The 19,878-nt window shown below is 45.0% G+C and overlaps 2 protein-coding genes across 5 annotated transcripts in view; one reads left to right on the forward strand and one right to left on the reverse strand.

The window, feature by feature from the left end:
• arhgap44a (Rho GTPase activating protein 44a) overlaps positions 1–16,139 on the forward strand; it is a 28,229-nt gene extending 12,090 nt beyond the window's left edge. Inside the window, exons 3-23 of one of the 4 annotated variants that reach the window (XM_062407354.1) lie at positions 551–670; positions 816–892; positions 1,075–1,186; positions 1,362–1,438; positions 1,567–1,681; positions 1,861–1,929; positions 2,115–2,196; positions 2,459–2,586; positions 3,362–3,473; positions 4,104–4,185; positions 4,358–4,438; positions 4,802–4,915; positions 4,998–5,089; positions 5,654–5,837; positions 6,631–6,648; positions 6,761–6,949; positions 8,059–8,571; positions 10,570–10,718; positions 10,809–10,883; positions 11,848–11,899; positions 12,992–13,130. In XM_062407354.1, the coding sequence (XP_062263338.1) occupies positions 551–670; positions 816–892; positions 1,075–1,186; positions 1,362–1,438; positions 1,567–1,681; positions 1,861–1,929; positions 2,115–2,196; positions 2,459–2,586; positions 3,362–3,473; positions 4,104–4,185; positions 4,358–4,438; positions 4,802–4,915; positions 4,998–5,089; positions 5,654–5,837; positions 6,631–6,648; positions 6,761–6,949; positions 8,059–8,571; positions 10,570–10,718; positions 10,809–10,883; positions 11,848–11,855 (2,397 nt within the window). In that variant the 3' untranslated portion in view covers positions 11,856–11,899; positions 12,992–13,130. Of the gene's footprint in view, positions 1–550; positions 671–815; positions 893–1,074; positions 1,187–1,361; positions 1,439–1,566; positions 1,682–1,860; positions 1,930–2,114; positions 2,197–2,458; positions 2,587–3,361; positions 3,474–4,103; positions 4,186–4,357; positions 4,439–4,801; positions 4,916–4,997; positions 5,090–5,653; positions 5,838–6,630; positions 6,649–6,760; positions 6,950–8,058; positions 8,572–10,569; positions 10,719–10,808; positions 11,211–11,847; positions 11,900–12,991 lie in introns of all 4 variants that reach the window. The other 3 variants (XM_062407352.1, XM_062407353.1, XM_062407355.1) reach the window with 3 other exon arrangements.
• A 432-nt stretch (positions 16,140–16,571) lies between these two features.
• LOC133970482 (RING finger protein 222) lies at positions 16,572–19,266 on the reverse strand. Its single transcript, XM_062407309.1, has one exon. The coding sequence runs from the start codon at positions 19,102–19,104 to the stop codon at positions 18,475–18,477; it is 630 nt and encodes a 209-aa protein (XP_062263293.1). The 5' UTR covers positions 19,105–19,266; the 3' UTR covers positions 16,572–18,474.
• Positions 19,267–19,878: the final 612 nt, after the last annotated feature.

Below are 19,878 nucleotides of genomic sequence, written 5' to 3' on the forward strand. Positions count from 1 at the left end.
TGCCCTATTGTCCATACATCATCTCACACTGTCTGTTGCTGATACTCAGTCAGTTTGGGATGCCACCCAAAAGAGATTTTAATTTCATATTTTTTATCAAGTTCATCAATCATTGCACTAAATGATACATTTCCAGGATTAGTTACTAAAACCCAAAGCAATGGTTGGAAGTTGCTCATTTCAAGTGACTATACATCCCTCCGGCTTTTTATATAAGCCCTCAATGATTAGCATTCACAATGCATTACTGACCTTTTAATCCCATATTCTTATAGGTCATCTTCACAAAGTTGTTTCCTTTTGATCGCCCTCTAACGCGTTAAAAGCCAAGTTGACATAAGCTCTCTCTGTTACTACCACCCACACTCTGGAATAATTTTCTGGCCCACATTAAATCCTGTCAACTTCCATCTCTGATCATTGGAAATGACACTTAAAGAAGTACACATCTTCTAGTTTTGATCTTAATTCTAATAAAAAAACTCTAGTGTAGAATTGTAACTAAAGTGTTTATACTTATGCACGTGTGTGTGTGTGTGTGCTCTTGCAGGTGGAGAAGCGTCTGGATCTGGTCAAGCAGGTGACACACAGCACTCACAAGAAGCTCACTGCCTGCCTGCAGGGTCAGCAGGGCACTGACGTGGAGAAGAGGTCCGTCAAGTCCCCGTCTGTGAGTACCTGCATCCATCCTTCCCTCAGACACTGACAACCAATGCAAATGATGCGATGTGTGGTGATGTGACATACGGCTGTGGATAATGTTCAATAGTTCTAACAGAAGCTTTAATAACAGTTATTGTTTTTTCTGCTAACAGAAGAAACTACCACTGACGATCCTGGCACAGTGTTTGGTAGAGGGGGCTGCAGTGTTGGGAGATGACTCTCTCCTGGGGTAAGTCAGTGTAGTTAACAAGCCAACACTCACACCCCCCCCCCCTTCCACACACACACACACACACAGTCATCTTTAATTATTGATTTGGCTATTGAATTCTTTGGTGTCCCCATTACCCTTGTCTGCATTTGAGTTGTATCTCATGGCCTCCGACTTTGTGTTTGTCTGTCACCAAACAGGAAGATGCTGAAGATGTGTGGGGAGACCGAGGAGAAGTTGGCCCTGGAGCTCATCCAGTTTGAGTTCCAGATAGAGAGAGACGTGGTGGAGCCTCTCTACGTGCTCGCAGAGGTGAGGGGGGGGCACCGCTGCTGCTTAATGCACCAATTTAGCCACAGCACCCTCCTGATTCCACTGAATTACCGAGCCGCACTTTTTGCAAGCCGAGTGCGGTCGTGATTTACATAAAAGGGCTGTTACTTTGATCTGAGCTGACGGTAATCCTTCGCTTCATTTCCTTTTGTAGGTGGACATCCCCAACATCCAGAAACAGAGGAAGCACTTAGCGAAACTCGTCTTGGACATGGACTCCTCACGGACAAGGTGAGGGCCCCTGCTCTTGTTCATAAAATTTGAAGATGACGGTTTATAATAACAAGCTTTTGAAACGTGTCTGCGGGAACGGTGTCCTATTCAACGCAGTGGCATTTGTGTCTTTTGAATTCCCATAGATTTCACCAGTCCTCCAAGTCGTCCAGTCACCCGAGCACGCTGCAGCCAGGCGCCAAGGCCGAGTCCCTCAGAGAGGAGATGGAAGAGGCAGCCAATCGGATGGAGATTTGCAGGGTGAGTCACCAATCAGAGTCATTCGTATTATTCCTTCCTCCGGTCCCTTTGCTCTACATTTGATTTTTAACCCCACTGCATGTATAGACACAAATAGACCGCATAGCCAGGAGGATGCTTCAGAGCTATATGGGACTTGAAGTCATCGCTTATATGGTCTCATCTTCTCTCTGTTTCAGGATCAGCTGTCTGCAGATATGTACAATTTTGTGGCCAAAGAAATAGACTATGCAAATTATTTCCAGACAGTAAGTATAGTTTATCTTATTATGTGATTAGATCATAATTATTATGGAATCAAGTTATGATCCCAGTGGAGAATCTCATCAGATATTGGTTTTTCTTTGATCTAAAAGCAGAAGTTGCATTATATTGTATGACACACACTGGCCATGGATTGTTTGTTATTGTTTCCCGCTGTCTCCTTCTGCAGCTGATAGAAACACAGGCAGAATATCACAGGAAGTCATTAGAAATTCTTCACAGCATCCTGCCCCAGATTAAAGCTCACCAAGGTGAGTCATGCACGGTGTGTGTGTGGCTGTGTGTGTGGTTGTGTGTGTATGTGCGTGATCATTGAGAGATCTGTTCCATTTCTGCTCTTGAAGCAATATCAAAATGAGAAGTAATGGAATTAATAGCCCTGAAGTGTCACATAACCACCCCATTAACCTTTAATTACCAACTTCATATTTCAGATATGGCTGCCTTACAAGCACTAAACCAAACTGAGGGCTTATTTGTTGTGTGTGTGTGTGTGTGCGTTTTGTGTTGCAGAGGCGTGGGTGGAGAAGCCGTCTTACGGCAAGTCTCTGGAGGATCACCTGAACATTAGTGGTAGAGAGATTGCCTTCCCCATCGAAGCCTGTGTCACCATGTTGCTGGAGTGTGGCATGCAAGAGGAGGTAGAGTGCAATGCACACACACACACACACACACACACACACACACACACATAGAGATACACATAACTTTTACTTCAAATGTAAGCAAATATACATAAGTTACACTGCATTGTTGCATTTTGTTGTGGATTGCCAAATACACACCCAGTTATCCTTACTACAACCAACCACAATCAGGCATGCATAAGTGTACCAGACTAATTTTACCATATAAATGTGATATTATTATAAGGATTGACATTTAAATAAAGCATTAGATACTAAAAGTCCTAGAATTAAAGTTTTCTGTGTGTTTTACCTGAAGTTTCTTTGTTTATAAGATGAGATATTTGTGTTATAGGGCAAATACTGGACCTTATAAGAACAGTCCTGCTATATAGTAGTTATAACCTGACTTGATCTCCCTGTATAGTGAAAGGACTTATAGCAACATCTTTAGAACACAAAACAAGACTGTACGTGGGATTAAAATTGTGAGATATTTAAGCATTACCAGTACAACAGCTGTGGGATGGTGGTTATTTATCACCTTGACAAAGTTCCTGTTTGTTTGTGGTAATTAGACCAATCAAAATCCCCCGATAGGCGTTGAATAATGGATGACAGTGATAAAGTCTAAGTATGGCCTCCATGTTTCTCCTGCACCAACCCGTGTCAGTCATCATCTGTCACCTGCACAACGATAGAGGCTGTTACTTCGGTGCATCATTTGAGCGCAGGTCACGTTAGATGTGACAATTACCCACGATGATGTGTTTCCTCGTGTGGGCGGCAGGGCCTCTTCAGAGTGGCTCCGTCAAACTCCAAGCTGAAGAAGCTGAAAGCCTCGCTGGACTGTGGAGTTCTGGATGTGCAGGAGTACTCGTGTGACCCGCACGCCATCGCAGGTGAACTACACCCACACAGACGCTTCGAAACAAAACCCATTCCCATAACAACAACAACCCTGATACTCTGTTACGCTAAGTCAGGAAAAAAAGAACAGTCATAGATTTAAGTCGATAAATTAGTCTATATATATGGGTTTTTTTAATCAAGATCCATGAATTATTAAAATAATGAAAAAAATTCCAATCTCACAATTTTAGAGACAATGAGAAAACATTCCTGGATCTGCCTCCTCATCCTGATACTCCACTTATTCTGTTCTGGATCAAAATGAACCGGGTTCTTCCCCGACCCATGACACATCTTTCCCCCAGGTTTTGTGGTAATCCGTCAGCTACCTTTTACATAATCTATTTTTCAAAGAGACCAATAAACAAATGCACAGGGGTGAAAACACGAGCAGTCTTCACCAGCTCTGCCCTCAGTGTTACTTTCCCGTTGCTTTCCAATTCACACATTAACATGAAATCTGTGCTGGGCAGCCATGGGAGTGGCAATTCCTGGAGGGGGGGGGGGGGGCCTGGCCTCACCCGTGCTATGAAGATAGAAAACATTTCTTCTCTCTCTATTCGCACAAAGCTGACCAGTCCTGGTTTCCTGTACGCTCACCCGGTTTTCTGCACCCACAGGGGCTCTGAAGTCCTACCTCCGTGAGCTCCCCGAGCCACTGATGACCACTGAACTTTATGATGAATGGATTCAGGCGTCCAAGTGAGTTGCCGTTTGTGTTCCTCATTAAAAGTTATACCACTGGCCACAATGAAAAAAACAGGAAATAGTCTTCACACAGAGGGTCTGAACTGACAAAATGAAAAATGGGGACATTTATCGTAAGTAGAGCAACTCTAGAAACTATAATGATTTATTTTCTTTATTCCTCCAGCATTCAAGATATGGACAAGAGGCTCCAAGCATTAAATGCAGCGTGCGAGAAACTCCCCACAGACAACTCGAACAATTTCAGGTCAGATGCTTTACCCCTGATTTCCTGTATTTGCAAATGATCCCACTGCAGTAATAAAAAGGACAATCAAACAATGTAGTTTCAGTCCAAACTGTACCACCTGCAGGTAAGAGAGGTAACAGCAGCCGCAGGTCCGACATGCTGATATTCACCCGTCACCAGCAGAAGGCAGTACAATTGGTTTCTTGCAATATCAATGAATGTCAATAATGACCAGGGTTAAACCCCTGTGGCACATTACTTTCCCAAACAGCATGTTGCTCAGGTTGGGAGGTGTCGCAAAAAATGATGATCTAAGTGAGCAGTTGAGGAAAATGTGTTGAGCAGCATTTTGAGATGCAACAATTCATTTGAATCCTACAGATATCTAGTGAAATTCTTAGCCAAGCTGAGTGAGTATCAAGACTCGAACAAGATGACTCCCGGTAACATGGCGATCGTCCTCGGCCCTAACCTGCTGTGGACACACACCGAACCGTATGTATTCTTTTTTTTAGTTTTACCTGAACTTGGTGGAGGATGTTCGTATTGATGCTGAGAGCTTTCTCTTCTTTACCAGAAACATCACGGAGATGATGACCACCGTGTCCCTGCAGATTGTTGGCATCATTGAGCCCATTATCCAGCATGCTGACTGGTTCTTCCCTGGAGGTGGGGATTAAGTATTAAGTATTTGATAAATTTGAAAATTGTCAAAAAATAACTAAGTCCTTAATCTTTTGGCAAATCCACACCACATTGATTGTGTTAGAAACAATGTCTATTCTGAAGACTGATCCAGTGGCCGTGGGTAGTGGTTGACTTCGACACTGTTGTTGGTTACATGTGAGGGATATTCTAAAGGGATTGCATAGTTTCTGCTGAGAAATTTGATTGGAAGCTAATTAAAATGTTGGGCCCAGACAGAGTGTCTTCTTTTAATTATTGGAATTTTATGATTTTGATATTATTGAAATACGACTTTGTTTTAGTAACATTAGCCTACAAGAAATCTAGTAATCGCAAGAATAGTTTTTTCTTCAATATGGCCCTAATACCCTGTCGCAATGAAATATAACTATGCTTTGTTACATGTGTTATTTTTAATGTCAAGATTCATCATACAATAATCAGAAACTTGTTAAATTCTATCAATCCAGAGTTCCATTTACAACACACACACACACACACTCGTAAACACTGCTGAAACTCCATCTTCGTCTGCTTCTCCCTCAGAGATTGAATTCAACCTGACCGGCTGCTACGGCAGCCCCATCCACACCAACCACAACTCCAACTACAGCTCCATGCCCTCACCGGACATGGAGCAGTCGGAGCGCAAGCAGCAGCACGACCAGAGCCGACGCCCACTGAGCGTCGCCACTGACAACATGATGCTGGAATTTTACAAGAAGGACGGGTATGATGCCGAGCGCATCCTCCTGCTGCCCACCTCTCACTCTCTCCCGCACTCGCCGCCCACACCTCCTCTCACGCATCTGATACTGAATTCTTACATTTGACCAGAGCGATGCCGGCACTTTAAGTATCTGTTACCTCGGCGAAGTATTTAAACATCCTGTAATCTAAAGTTTTCGCTCCGGTGAATCAGAAGCCTCTGGAGGCCGCACAGAGCTGTGGGGTGTCACCGATCAATTACTCCAGCAGATACAACTACATTCCCTGTTAGAAAGATGTATCAGGATGAAAGCTGCTCGAACACAAGGGGGGGGGGGGGGGGGGTTGAATTGCCTTGAGTGGCGTTGTTTCCATGGCAACGAAAGGAAGAGCGGCCGGTTACCTCTGTTTTTCTTTTTTTTTCTCGGGAAATATTTCTCCAGCGTTATCTTACCATCCTCCTACACCCAGCCTCTCCTTTGCAGTCTGGCTAGCACGTCACCTGGCCTGAGTCATTCATCCAGCCGGTGGAAAATCACCAGCAGAAGTAGAACCAATACTCTCAAAATGCCCCCGTCGAATCAGGAAAGAGGATGTGGTATTACACTGTGGGCATCAATTTAAATCTGCAGCCCAGCAGCTTCCAATACGATAGAACCCAGCTTTTTATCTGTTTAGAGTTATGAACAGTTCAGGAGCGTCTACTCTGAATAAATTTGATTAGGTAAAAGAAGCTTTTCACCGTGTTGTGAACCATCTCTGCATCACCTCTGACCTCATTTCCTTTTTGCCTCTCTTCTCCCCTACTAACGCAGCATTAGGAAGATACAAAGGTATCGTATCATGCCGTTATACCTCTCCTTTCCTTACTTTCCCCCACTCCCCTTGTCGTGCTGTTCTGTTTACCATATTCACAAATGACCCGTTGTATGTGTGTGTCACCAGCATGGGCGTCCGGGTCATGGATACCTCCTGGGTGTCGCGTAAGGGTTCATCCACGCTGACGCGCAAGACCTCCTCCACGCCTCCCGGCTTACAAGGGCCCGGCTCCCCCGCAGACACACTCATCCCCGAGCAGCCCGGCGAGCTCACCACCTCCCCGTCCGCGACACCGCCCCCTGCAGAAAGGTTCTGGTAAGTCACCGTGGAGACGCCGTCCCCCTCTCTTCCTCATCCGTTGGCTCCTTTTAACGTTTATCATCATCACCATCATCGGCTTCCACACTCTGTGTGATCCAGATCCTTGGCTGTGCTAATCAAACATTCACTTTTTATGGCATTTCTGTCATCCACACCTTCACGTTCGAGTTCTGTTGTCGTTCTTATGATTTCTCACTCTCTGCATTTCCTCAGTTTCTCCTGTTTGTCGGGGAGATTTCACTGTGGGTTACATTTTCAATAAGATAATGACATTTCCTGACTCTAACTCTGAAGGCTTTTAGTCAAAACATTGTGTAGAAGTTTCTGTACTCTACACTAAGCTTTACTCTGCAAGTCCTTGCAAGCATGCAGTTTCCAGTATCCCATTGTCGTGGCTTTGCTTCCTCAGCTTTGGTCCTGAATCTTTTCCTTTTCTGTTGACACTCTGACTGATTTCCTCTTTTGTTTTTGTAATGATTATCATAGTTGAACACATGAATAATCACCTCACGGTTGCCGGCTCTGCCCGTGTGGCTGACGGGAGATAATATAGCTCATAGTTTGGCCGGCTTTCCCCTCCTCTCCTGTGGCTCTTTCAGCCAATGAAAGGGTTTTGTGTCTGTTCCACACTGCCCTGGGCCGACTGCAGGACCTGCAATGCAAACAAGTCGTATAGGATTAAGGCCGACAGGGTTTCCGGATGCAGCAGCTGAGAGGACATTCAGTCACCGGGCCAGCCTTATATAATATTGGGGGCTGCACTTTGGCTTCAGAGACAGATCCTCACAGCTCCATGCAGTGTGCAGACACAAGGTGATCACAGAGGGAGGCGTACACACCGTATTCTTTTCCTTTGGCAATATATATTTTTCCTTTGCTCTTTCTTTGTGCTTGTCTATGTATTTGCACCAAGCTGACTGTGTGCTAAGCTCAGTGACCACCACCCACCCTAAATGCAACTTTTTTTTTCTCTTCTGTTTTTTGGCTACGGACCAACTAACACCTTAATCATCCAAGCAGCTTCTCCTATCACTCCAATGCGTCTCCCTGTTCAATCACTAGAGCTGTTTTTTTTGTGCTGTCTATTCTCTTAATATCTACAGCTCAGACAACGTGTCGCCCAATCGGCCGGACACCTCTCATGCCCACCCACCCCCAGGGGAGGACCGGCCGCCCCCCCCTTACCCCATCTCCTCGTGCCACTCTCTCCCCCACCACTTCTATCCCAAACCCCCGCCCTGCGCTCGCCCCGTGGCACCGGGTCCAGAGTCCCAGCCCCCCGCCTCACCCCCGCCCCCGATGCGCTGGTCTGGCTTCACGCCCCCTGCCCCGCCCCCCTCCTCCTCCTCGTCCTCCTCCTCCTCGTCACTTGACATCAATTCGAACCCCAAACCCAGCTGCCTGCATTTCCCCAAGCACAGTCCGCCTGGCGACATGTCGCATGCACCCCCGCCAGATGCTAATGCCTCACCACTCTACATCAAAGCCCCCTTGGCACTAACTCGCCACGACCAGTCCTTTGGCAACCCCCCTAGCCTCCCTTCGTCCGCACCCCCGCCCCCGCCGTGGGCTGCCTGTCCATGTGTCCGAGAGAGAGGACCCCCCAGGCTGACTAGGTAAATACAACACACCCATGGCCACTATGGATGCATCACAGAGTGGCAGCTGTATCTCTCCTCTCCTCCAGCTCGCTGGCTCATGTTTTCTTTTTGCTTTTTTTTCCTCCCCCTTCAAATTACATATCTCAGATTCTGTAACATTCAGGTTGTCGGGGGTTGCCTCTCATGGGGTTGCCTAGCAACTAAGGATGTTACTGGCTTATATAACGCTGGATATGATGCTGGTATGGAGTAGATGATAAATACATGTACAAGCTGCATATGGCTATCAAATAGCATATGGATGTATTTATTCTACAGTCTGCGCCATTTCTTTTACTAACCAACAGGAGAACAGCTTTGTAAGGAGCTGAAGGTTAACAAGGTTAGTAATATAGTGTCTGTTCCATGATAGAAGAATATCTTCATACAAAATCAGCATCGCACAGCTAAACCAAAGGAGCTGAGTCTGTATTGAGGGATTGAGACAGTTTCCTTACTCATAAGTCTTCAGTGTTACCATCACACAATACAGCGTGAATCATTACTGCAAATCGTTGTCAGCAGTCAGAATAAGCTCGCCTGATATTGCTCCTTCTGGGGATCTGCTAAGGCCATGAGTTCCCATTCAGATGATTTATTTGTTGGAGGCACACGACTCAAAGGGGCTGCAGGAGATCCCAGTTAATTAGACGTCACATAATCCTAAATGTGACGACTCGCTGCAGAGTGGATGCTCTTAGTGGGTGAGACTTCATGGGCTTAGTCTTGTATTTGTAGCAGCTCTGCAGTAGATCTTATTACTGCAAGCATATGCTTGCTGCAGACATTAATTACAGACATAATTATATTAGTGAGAAAAGAACACAGCAGTTAAAATTCAAGAGCAGAGGAAAGAATTACAATATATTAAATGCTAATACCGTAGCTGTCTTAAAGCATTCATTTAACATCACTGACGGATTCTCAGATACATAGAAAGTTAATGCCAAGCTTAGTAAATCTGGATGGATTTTGAGGTAGCAATCAATAACTATATTGATAATCTCAGGAGCAATATTTATTTATGGTCCATACAGTTTATTTACAAAGATAATCTGAATTATCAAAAATCATTGTGAGAGTTAGGGTAAAGACGTTTTCTTTTTTTTTTGTCATATACTGTATCTCTGCTCTGCTTTCAACTTCCCTTCTCTTTGTACTGTGTGGAAACAAACCTAATGCATAGGAAAGTTAGTTTATGAGCATTGATTAATGCTACGTCTGCTACCAAAATGTGCACTCTCTATTCTCTAATGCTGGAATGAATTCCTCGAGCTCGGGGGATTTCTTTTAAACAGATTTGGATCTTGTAAGTTCAGTTCAGAATCAGATCCCGGCTGAGCTCTGGTTCAGTCACTCAAAATAAAATTTGCTTTGGTTCACAGCACTAAGCTTCCGTGTCTGCTGAGAGGAAAGGGCTTAACGTTTTTCATTGTAACTGACAATTTTTTTGTTCTTTTCATATTCAACTGTTACAGAAATGTGTGCTTTTTTTTATGAGTAATAATAATGCTGGTGAAAAGTTTACTGTCTCTGTGCGACGATGCTCTCTATTCTCATTATGCCAGTCAAAATAGTTGATATATTTTCTCAGTGATATTTGATTTACTGTGGTTTACTTTAAACAAGCCGAGAGATTTGCAACTTCAGGGAGTCATCTGCTTAAAACTTGATTCATTTGATGAGTTCACAACGTTTAAATAAAAGGTGTTTAATAAAGATGTGCTGCAGTTTGTTCTGTAAACACCGGCTTGCTTCCCCTGACGTCGTGTTGACGGGTTCTTAAACATTGTGATACAATCATTAATGATGATACTGATGATGATACTGATGATGATGATGGTGGTGGTGGTGGTGGTGGTGGCAGCACTGAGGCAATGTGCATGAGGACAGCTCAGAACGTAAATGTGCTTTAGAATGATTAAAGTTAAAGTGTCTGATATCGGAATACTGATGTCTTTCTGTCCTTTTCAGTTCATTGAAGAGTAAAGAGCTCTCCCCTGTAACTGGACACAAAGGCATCCAGGTGGCAGGTCCAACAGTCCCTCCCAGCAGCAGCAGCCCGCAGAGCAGCAGCCAGTCCCCCCACTCCACGGAGCACAGTCCCCACACCCTGCACAAAGGTCAGCGCCTCACGGGTACTGAGGTATTAAATATTTACATTTTGAACAGGAATACGTGTTGTGTAACACGACTGTGTTGTGTGCTTACAGGTTCCAAGAAGTTGGCCCCTGTCCCTCCCAAGGTCCCTTACGGCCAGTCAGGCGGGATGTCCGACCAGTCCACAGGTCAGCCGTCACCGGTCAGCCTGTCTCCCACACCACCTAGCACCCCTTCCCCTTATGGACTGGCCTGCCCTCCAGGGCTAGTGCCCCCATCCTCACCTGGGCAGACCCCATTTGGGGCGCCCCACTCCCTCTCCTCCCCTCCCTCCCTGACCGGAACGCTCACCAAGTCTCGGCCCACCCCTAAGCCCAGGCAGAGACCTAGCCTGCCCCCTCCTCAGCCACCCACAATCCCTCCTGGGCTCACTGGCCTGGCCATGGCCCCAGTTCCCCAGCCCCTGGAGCAGGGCCTCCTGGATGGACTGTCTCCTGGGGAGAGCATGTCTACAGGTAATCATCAGCCCTTGGTAACAACACCCCCGCCACCCCCACAGGTGGGGCTGCAGCGGCCCTCTCTCAGACTCGCTGTGGCTCTGTCCAACGGAGACGCTGGACGAGTGTAGGACTCTGTAGGACTCGTCACAGTAGATATAAAACAGCACCCGTCCCCTTTTATTGACTGTCCCCACACGAATGTCTGAATGATTAAAAGTTGCCTTTTAGACACAGATGCCTGACATGATGCAATGTAAATAGCATTATCTGAGCAGAGCTCCTGACCGATGTGTTCATTGCTTGTGTTATGTGATGATGTTTCTTGGTAATGTGTGGAAACATCAGAGAAGCATAGCTCGTCCTGCTTGTTTGGAAGTTGCCATTAGATTCATCATGTGCTCTCTGTTTATCTGTGTTACCCAGACCCTCACTCGGCAGAGGTAGGTCAGAGGCTTACACAGTTCACACTAGTCTAGTCTCTCTATCCCACTGCATAGCAGGCGTGGAAACCTAGCCAGACAAACCCCACATTATATCTACAGTATGATGTTCTGATGATGAGGTGTTCTGTCAATATATATACCAATCGTTCTGTCGCTTTGTTATATTTATCATTCTCTTGTTCCCCCTGCTACTATTGTGTACCTTGCAGCTGTGTGAGGCCAGGGATTCAGTGTGGGCTAAGTGTGAGGGGGACTTTTAGGGTAAGCCAGACCGCCCCCCCCCCCCCCCCCCCCCCCCGCCCCATGCAATCCATCTCACTGCCTGGCCTCGTGCTGTGGCTGCCTCTGGGGTCTCCTGCAGCCTGCCTCAAACATGCTCAAGTACCAGTAGCTCGCAGTCAGAATGTCCACATTATTAACTCTTTGCATGGTATCGTGGTACAGCCAATAATGCATGGCCTAAGGACTTCCCAGAGTGCACCACACTGCGCGCTCACATTGCAGACGCCGTCGCTTATAGAGGTCCATCGAAAGCCCCCCGCCCCTCCCTCCTTTTGTTCCCCATTCCCAGCCTTACGCCAGCAGACATCCCCCTCTAACGCCTCTGCCACCGGTATGGGGGGGGGCCACAGGTAACCCCCCCAATCCTCCTCTGGCAGGTTCATCGCTTCTTATAACCTCTGCTCCTCCTTACTACACTGCCACGCTCCATCTCATTCCTACACAGGAGTAGTGTTCAGCCTCTGCTTGGAACTGCTGCTCCCAGTAAACGCAGCAGCGCTTTGGAATAGATTTATATTTAGAGCAAAATATCGAGCCCTCATGAGATTCCCATCGTTATGGTGTCTTGGTGCCATTTTTTCCACAGAGTTCCACACACATCCTGTTGCCTCTGTGTTGGTTTTAGCTGGCCGGTGTTGTAAACGTGTACAGTAATGTGTCATCGTGCAGTGATTTGGACCTGTTCCAGTATTTTATCTGACAAAGTATCTGTTGTTGTCGTCTCAAAAGACACAAAAAGCTGTGACATGCCACACTAGTCGCCACCAAGTTGGTGCAGGTGTGACTAGTAGTAAAGACACTGAATTCATCCCTGTGTAGAATGTGAAGCACATGTAATCTACTGACTCTTTCTTTTCAATCAGGGCTGACCTCATATTGCCACTTAACCATGAGTCCTGAATCCAAACGATTAATATTATTTCTGCTCTCTTCCGTTTTTGACACCTCATTATCATCATCATACGCCCTCTTCTCCTCCTCCTCCTCCTCCTCCTCCTCCTCTTTGCTCCTCATCCCCATTCCCACCACTCTGCTCATCATACTCACCTCTCCCACCCTGCTCACCATTAGATATCTTCAGTTATGAAATCCCCTCCATCAATGTCAATCTGGACAGCCTCATCGATGAGTTCAGCGGTGCCCCCTGCAGGAGGTCCCGGGCAGTGACAGACTCTCCAGAGGGAGACGCTGTGCCTGAGGAGGAGCCCCAGAGCACCACTCTATGACCTATGACCCCAAGGCATCGCAGCTTACCAGCACCCCTGTGGCTGTACATACTCTTAGCTGACGCCGCCGAGGCCTGATGGAAACACCACTCGGCCTCACCAATGCCCACCTGAAACCAGAACTCAGACCCTCCCTCACACCGGCTACAGGCTGCAAAGAACCTCATCTCTCACAACTGCTCGCTAGAACATAAATGTGACAACAACAAAAAAACACCAAAATGCCATAGTGGAGGAACAGTTGCCTTTTAGGAGGAAAGACTGGAATATAAATGAGTATTACACTGAAGATGTTTTCAGTTTCAAATTAATTTTTTTTCTGCCTTGCTTTGTTGGACTTGTTTGATGCAGTGGTCTGCATATTCTGTGCACTTGTTCAATTTCTTAATTTGTTTTGCCTTAGAACATGCAATCAAATTGCAATATGATATTCACAAGTTGTGCAACTCTTCGGTTAGGGAAACTCAGAGCCTGACGTGGTTAGGAGCAATGCCCATCCTCAGGGTGAAACAGAGAGACGGAGAGAGAGAGAGAGAGAGAGAGAGAGAGAGAGAGAGAGAGAGAGAGAGAGAGAGAGAATAATCTGCTTTTAATGCTGACAGGGTATTCAAGCTTTGTGCACATTGAGGAACATGCTGAGCCCGGCAGGTTTCGCATGAAAGATGAAACATTAGATTCTTATTGTCGCAGGTTTTGTTCCCCCCTTCCCCCCACCCCTCCTCTATCACTTTCATTCACTTTAAAACCAGCACAGTATGAGAAGAATGTGATTGTAAATTCAAGTTTCATCTTTTATTCAGTTGAGAAATAAAGAGAAAAAAAAAAGCACCAATATGTGTTTTGCATGAAAAGCCGATACGATCAAACAGCTTCGGCGTCGAGAGCCTCGGAACGGCAGTGTGTTTTTATTTTGCGCGAGTGTTTATGCTGTTGTCGTCGTTGGAGGTGTTAATTTAGATCAATCATGTGCTGTATCAGTTTGATGGTTATGGATGGATGGACTACACTGCCTTTAGGTTCACGTGATTCTCTCTCTTAACCTTGTTTCAAGTGCTTCAGGTTCACTGACCTTTGACCCCGTGTGTAAATACAAAGACTGTACATAAAGCGATGTACAAAAATCTGAGAGGTAAAGTATATGTAAAATGCATATCTTGAATATATATATAATGATAATATATGTGCTGATATTTATCTGGTGTAGAAAATGTAATGATCAAAAAAAATGTGATGTTATTTTTGTCCCTGCACACGATGAACAGGTCTATTGTAGATTCATAGTCTTTCACGTTGACACCAGGTAACTACGATGCTGCAGCAGAATCGCAGAAAGTTATTTCTGCTAGGAATCAAATCTTTCTATTTCTGCCTCCTGCGCTTTGACTTCAGACATGCTGGGGTGCTAATCACACCAATGCGCTATCTTTTCCTCTTTTTTAATCCGCTACGATAGATTCCTCTGTAAATAATCACTTTGAGCCCGCTTGGACCTTTTAATTCATCCGTAATGAGGCAACACATTGCTAAGCCTGTATTGTAGGACTGACTTGAACTGATTAGAAATCAAATTTGGCTCATCGGCTGTTTCTCCAACTAAATTTCGAAAAATGTTTCGCCGCAGACCATAAATTAGAGACGTCAGAAAACAGATGCTGCAGTGTCACTTTTTTTATTTCACACAGAATGTCCTAGGACAAGAATTTTGTCGATTTAAGTGCAATTACAGTGTTTACTGATCCACCTCAGTCCAAAAAAAGTGGTCAAAGTCACCCTAACCCCCAAACCTTCAGAAAAAAAAGCCATTCATTTTATTACGAAGAGGTTGTTTTTCTTTCCGTGTGAGTTTTCTGCTTTACGAAATGATCTCTAGATTAACCTCTCTCCTGCAGTGATCCATGGTATGCCTCAGTGTGTATATGTTTATGAAGATATTGGTGGCGTTGATGATTCTGTTGATAGCTGTGGTGATTATATGACAAATAATTGCAAGTGCCCTCACACTGGTTGTTATTTTGGAAAAATAGGCATAATAGAGGTTTTATTGTCTGTGCTGGATCCATAGATTTATACGAGGAGGCTGGGGTACATCTGAATGTGACCCACTCAGATTTCAAACGGTCGGGTACCTGCTTTTGTAACCACTAACAGGACAAACGGGAGCTAGTTTTTTGGGGATGAAAGTTAACTAGGGCCTGTTGGCATGTGTTGTTATCAGTGCTGGGCTGTATTACTGTAATGCTTTTGTGCATCATAACTGGAACTTACAGCCACCTAAAAGCATGCATTCATATTCATTATAGGTGTGATTATTACGCTGCTGAAGAGAGAAAAATAAAAACGTCTGTATATCCTCCCCCAAAAACACAAGTCATAATCACCTCTTATCTTGTTTCAGCCAGTAAACTGATTTTACTGTCATGTCTGAGAGTGTTATTCATAGGAGCCACATTGTGCACCAAAGTAGTGCACTGTTCCGTAGTTTTATTGAGCATTTGAAATGCTGTATAGGCCTATATTTCCTATCTCACCTCACCACCAAGTGTGTTGGTCTAAAATGAAGCTCAATTTGTTTACATTTTGTGGGGGGGGAGGGGATTTTAAAGAAGTTACAAAAAAAAAAAAGCGAAGAAAAGGAAAAATCCGACAAAAAGTGTCTTGCATGCGCTTAGATAGTCTTTTGATAATCCATGTTTTGTGTCAATCACTGTCTTTTTAGGGATTGTACGAGGGGTAATGAACAAAAATGTGGTTGATGGACTCCGGAGAATGTGGATCACGATGAATGGTCCTGAGTGTGGGGGGTTTTTGAGCAATACGGTAGAGGAGTGGACGTTGCCTGTGGATGTACTGCCTCCTTCTGCTTTTCACGACTAGTGTACAAACAGAACCTGCCGCTTGTCAAGCCCACCACGCCAACCCCCCTATGCCCCCCCCCCTCCCCTCCCCTCCTCCTCTGCTTAGCATATCAAGTGGAACACAGTGTGTACTGTGAAGCCTACCTGCAATCCTTATCAGAATGTCAGAAATAAATATATATATTAAACTCTACATTTTTAATAATCTAACCTGGTACGTGTGGGTTTCATTTATGCGATTTCTTTGAGATCAAAATGTTGCCGAAATCAATTTGTTGTAAAAACTTTGTTATTGTTTGAAGTTCCATATTCTGACCATATACTTCTACCCACTTTATGCAAGTCAATCTAAAATATCCCAGATGTTAACACAGATAATTTGCGCATTTGGAGCCAGAGTCAGTGCAGTAACTATTGGGGGATTGAGCCACTGAAACAAGGTCCCGTTAATACACATGGCCTCATTTCCATTCATCAAATATCAAATTTGTAGCACTCGAATATATATGTCAGTGGAATCACTATCAAAACTTACACAAACTATGAACATGTTTATAATGTGTACTTTGGCTTTTTTATTTGGTCCATGTCCCAGCCACCGACATGGATGACCTGGGGTCAGTGACCTTTACTGCTGCCAGACACCAGGGGGCAATGGAGATGCTTTGGCTTCACATTTAGGAAGAAGTCATGTCTCCCGTTTTTATACACAGTTTATGATTTAGACATTGTTACATTTTCACTCAATGCATGAAGTATAACTCCAGTTGTTCATGAAAAAAGGAAATGAAACCAGAGACCGCTCGTCTTCAGTTTTGAGTTGTGAGCAAAGTTGGCTGCAGCGCTCAATTTGGGAGAGCCACACAAAATAAATAAACAAATCAACTTTAACAGCATTTCGGGCTTTCCCAAACCCATCAACATATATTCACATTTGTACATGAAAGACACTGTTACTGGTACTTTTACTGCAGAGTACGTCTTTAGACACTGCCATAAGTTTAGGAATAGGTTTAATCGCAGAATCATATTGCATATTTCATATTTATGTAATTCCTGCCTTTATTCTCTTTCCAGCCATCGCCTCCTCTGGCTTTGGGGGGTAAATCTGGGTCCTGAAAGTCATGACCAGGGCTGTGATGAAAAAGGCTGACTCAACAAATTGATTAAGCAGAAACCTGGCAGGGCCGAAACAGCATAGGCCCATGGGTAACCTGTGGGACTGGCCCGGCAGGATGACTGGGGGAGGAGGAAACTAGGAGTGTCCAGGTTTGACAGGGTGGTGGTGACACCCAAACTGACAATGAATCCCTCGTTTGTTTGGATCCTCCGCCCCATACAGGCTCAGTGATCCACTGATGAACTCTTAGATTAATACCAACGGACAGATTGATTTCTTTCAAAAATCATCTCGTCATTTGTGCCTAAATTAAACTCTCTACTGTCTACACAAATGTTTTTAGGGGTAATATAATGCTACGGTACAGCAGCGTGTCTCCTTACAGCAATCAACCAGGCTCAGCTCATCTTTACCAGCCTCCTTGAGACTAGGGACATCAATTATTTCTAACTTGAGAGTTTTAAAGGCAACTCTGTTTACAGCGTCTTTGAACCAACACATGGGAAGCCTCTCGCATGCTGTAAGAGATGAAGGTCCTGATACAACCACTAACTCCATCCAGTCATTAGACACCTTTCCATTTCATTTGCATGTTTAAGATTACCGCATTTAATGGAAATGATGAGATGATGTTTCATTAAATTTCGGACAACCTGTCTGTTGTGATGTAAGAGGGAGAGAGGATAACCTGAATGTTTTAACATGGTCTTCACCGCACTTTGCTCCCTTGTCAGATCCAGCTCATGACTCATCGCTTTTCTTTTGGCGAAATGTGCAAACACACAAAGCTGTTGAAAGTGTTGTGTGGTGGTATATTGCAATTTTTTTTCTTCCCACAAAGTCAGGGCCTGCTGCTTGAAATCATCAATAACGTTAAATCGACTTATTCCATTTTTTGGTTGTTAAAGTCAGACCTCAGGAATGTCCTGTGTTGTTCTCTGAAGTTGTTACACATCCCTGCATGTTGGCTCCTTATGAAACAGGCATAACTTGTCACAGACAGGAATGCAAAACAAATGCGTAGTTGTCAAGGCTTCCCTAACCTTCCCTTTACTTTAGACTGCTGCCTGGTGATTCACATAAAACAGGTGGCACGCCAATAAACTCCCTTAACTTTCCTTAAGTGGAAAGAGGGAAGATTACAACGCCTGGTGATATCTTAAAACCATAAAGATCCCCTGAATTGTACATTTTCTGATTATTTTCACCAGTAAGACAAATAAACTCATGTCACACACTTCATTGCATATAGCTGATGGATAATGTTAAATTCGTGGATTCCACTAAGAGTCTTTTTAAATATCAGTTCCTACTACTTATTGGCACTTCGTAATCCAGTCATTAAACGCTGCGCTATGCCAATAAGATCCAGGGTAAAGTTGCAGCCACCAGTGCGAGGAGAGTGAACAACGAGAGCAGAACGACCAGGCATCGTGCGGTAGTGCAAAACCTGCGTCGTCGCCTGCGCCGCTGCGGCTGAACAGCAGTCATCACAACGCTGAGCGCATCATCCTCAGCCATGGGTCGTCCCTCGGCGCTGATGATGAAGATCTGACACGCTTTGTAGCCGGGGCTGATCAGCCTCTGACGACGGGCTCGCTCCGAGATCCCCCTGAAGCAGCGGGCGATCCAGTCCACCCCCCGCGGCAAAGGGGCCCTGGGGGTCCGCCGTGCGCCTGGGAGCTTCCCCGGCGGACGAGGCAGAGGCACTTCAAGGGTCTGCGCCTCATCCGGAGTTTTGTACTTCGCGGGGGACACCAACGCTTCCTTCTGCTTCCTGATGAACGTCAGATGTCGACACACGGGGCAAATGATCGTGTCTCTGATGTTCCCATTCCTGTTGATGCTGACCAGCGTTTTGACCAGGCAGTCGTGGCAGAACACATGTCCGCAGCTCAGGGTCCTCTCGGTACCCGACAGACCCTCATAGCACACCGGACACTCCTGTGCGTCCTCCTGGCTGTCCTCGCTGGAAAATGCCATAGAGGGGGAAATGATCACTGAATGTTATCCAGTCTAAAATAGGAGCCTTTGGTAAATGTCCTGTGAAGTTCAGCTCCAAGTTGCGTATTCCTCAGCGCACGGTATTCTATACGTTGGGCTGTGGGTGGAGGCGAGAGCAGCACCTTGTAAAACAGGGTCTGTCACCTGACGCTGCACTGACTTGACTGATCGAGTCCCCACATAACATCACTGGTACTTCAAGTGCAAGCTGGTTCATATTTCATGTTCTTCAGACAAGGCAGCTTATCCTGAATTTCTTCTCTGTCATCTCTGAGTCAAGTTTAATTGGGGGAAATATTCGTTTTCATATTTATGAACTATGCATTTATCGACAGGATAAATATAGGAGCAGTTGAGGCCATATTTGTTATTCTATTCGGTTCTATGCGTGCATTATTAGATTAATAGATTTATGTAGGATAAAATGCTACACTTGAAAGATTGCTCCCCATGTGTGAGGTTCATTACCTGACATCATACGCCACCTCGTGTCCACTTTAGTGAAAGTTTGTCATAGCAAATCCAAAACAAGGTGCGGCTGAAGACCATAATATTTAGAAAAACAAAATCGATGTCATCACATTCCTGGGAATTTGCTGTTGTTGAATCACAGTGAAGTCCCTGAAGGAAACAGTCATTTATAATAGAGATAGAGAATGACGTGATATGAATAGCCCAAGATCAAATGAAGGAAGACTGAACTGGAAGTGTTTACAACACCTTGCCTGGTTACAGACGTTCTGTTTGAAATTA

The sequence above is a fragment of the Platichthys flesus genome, chromosome 16 (assembly GCF_949316205.1).
Source record: "Platichthys flesus chromosome 16, fPlaFle2.1, whole genome shotgun sequence".
In the NCBI taxonomy this organism is placed as follows: Eukaryota; Metazoa; Chordata; class Actinopteri; order Pleuronectiformes; family Pleuronectidae; genus Platichthys; species Platichthys flesus.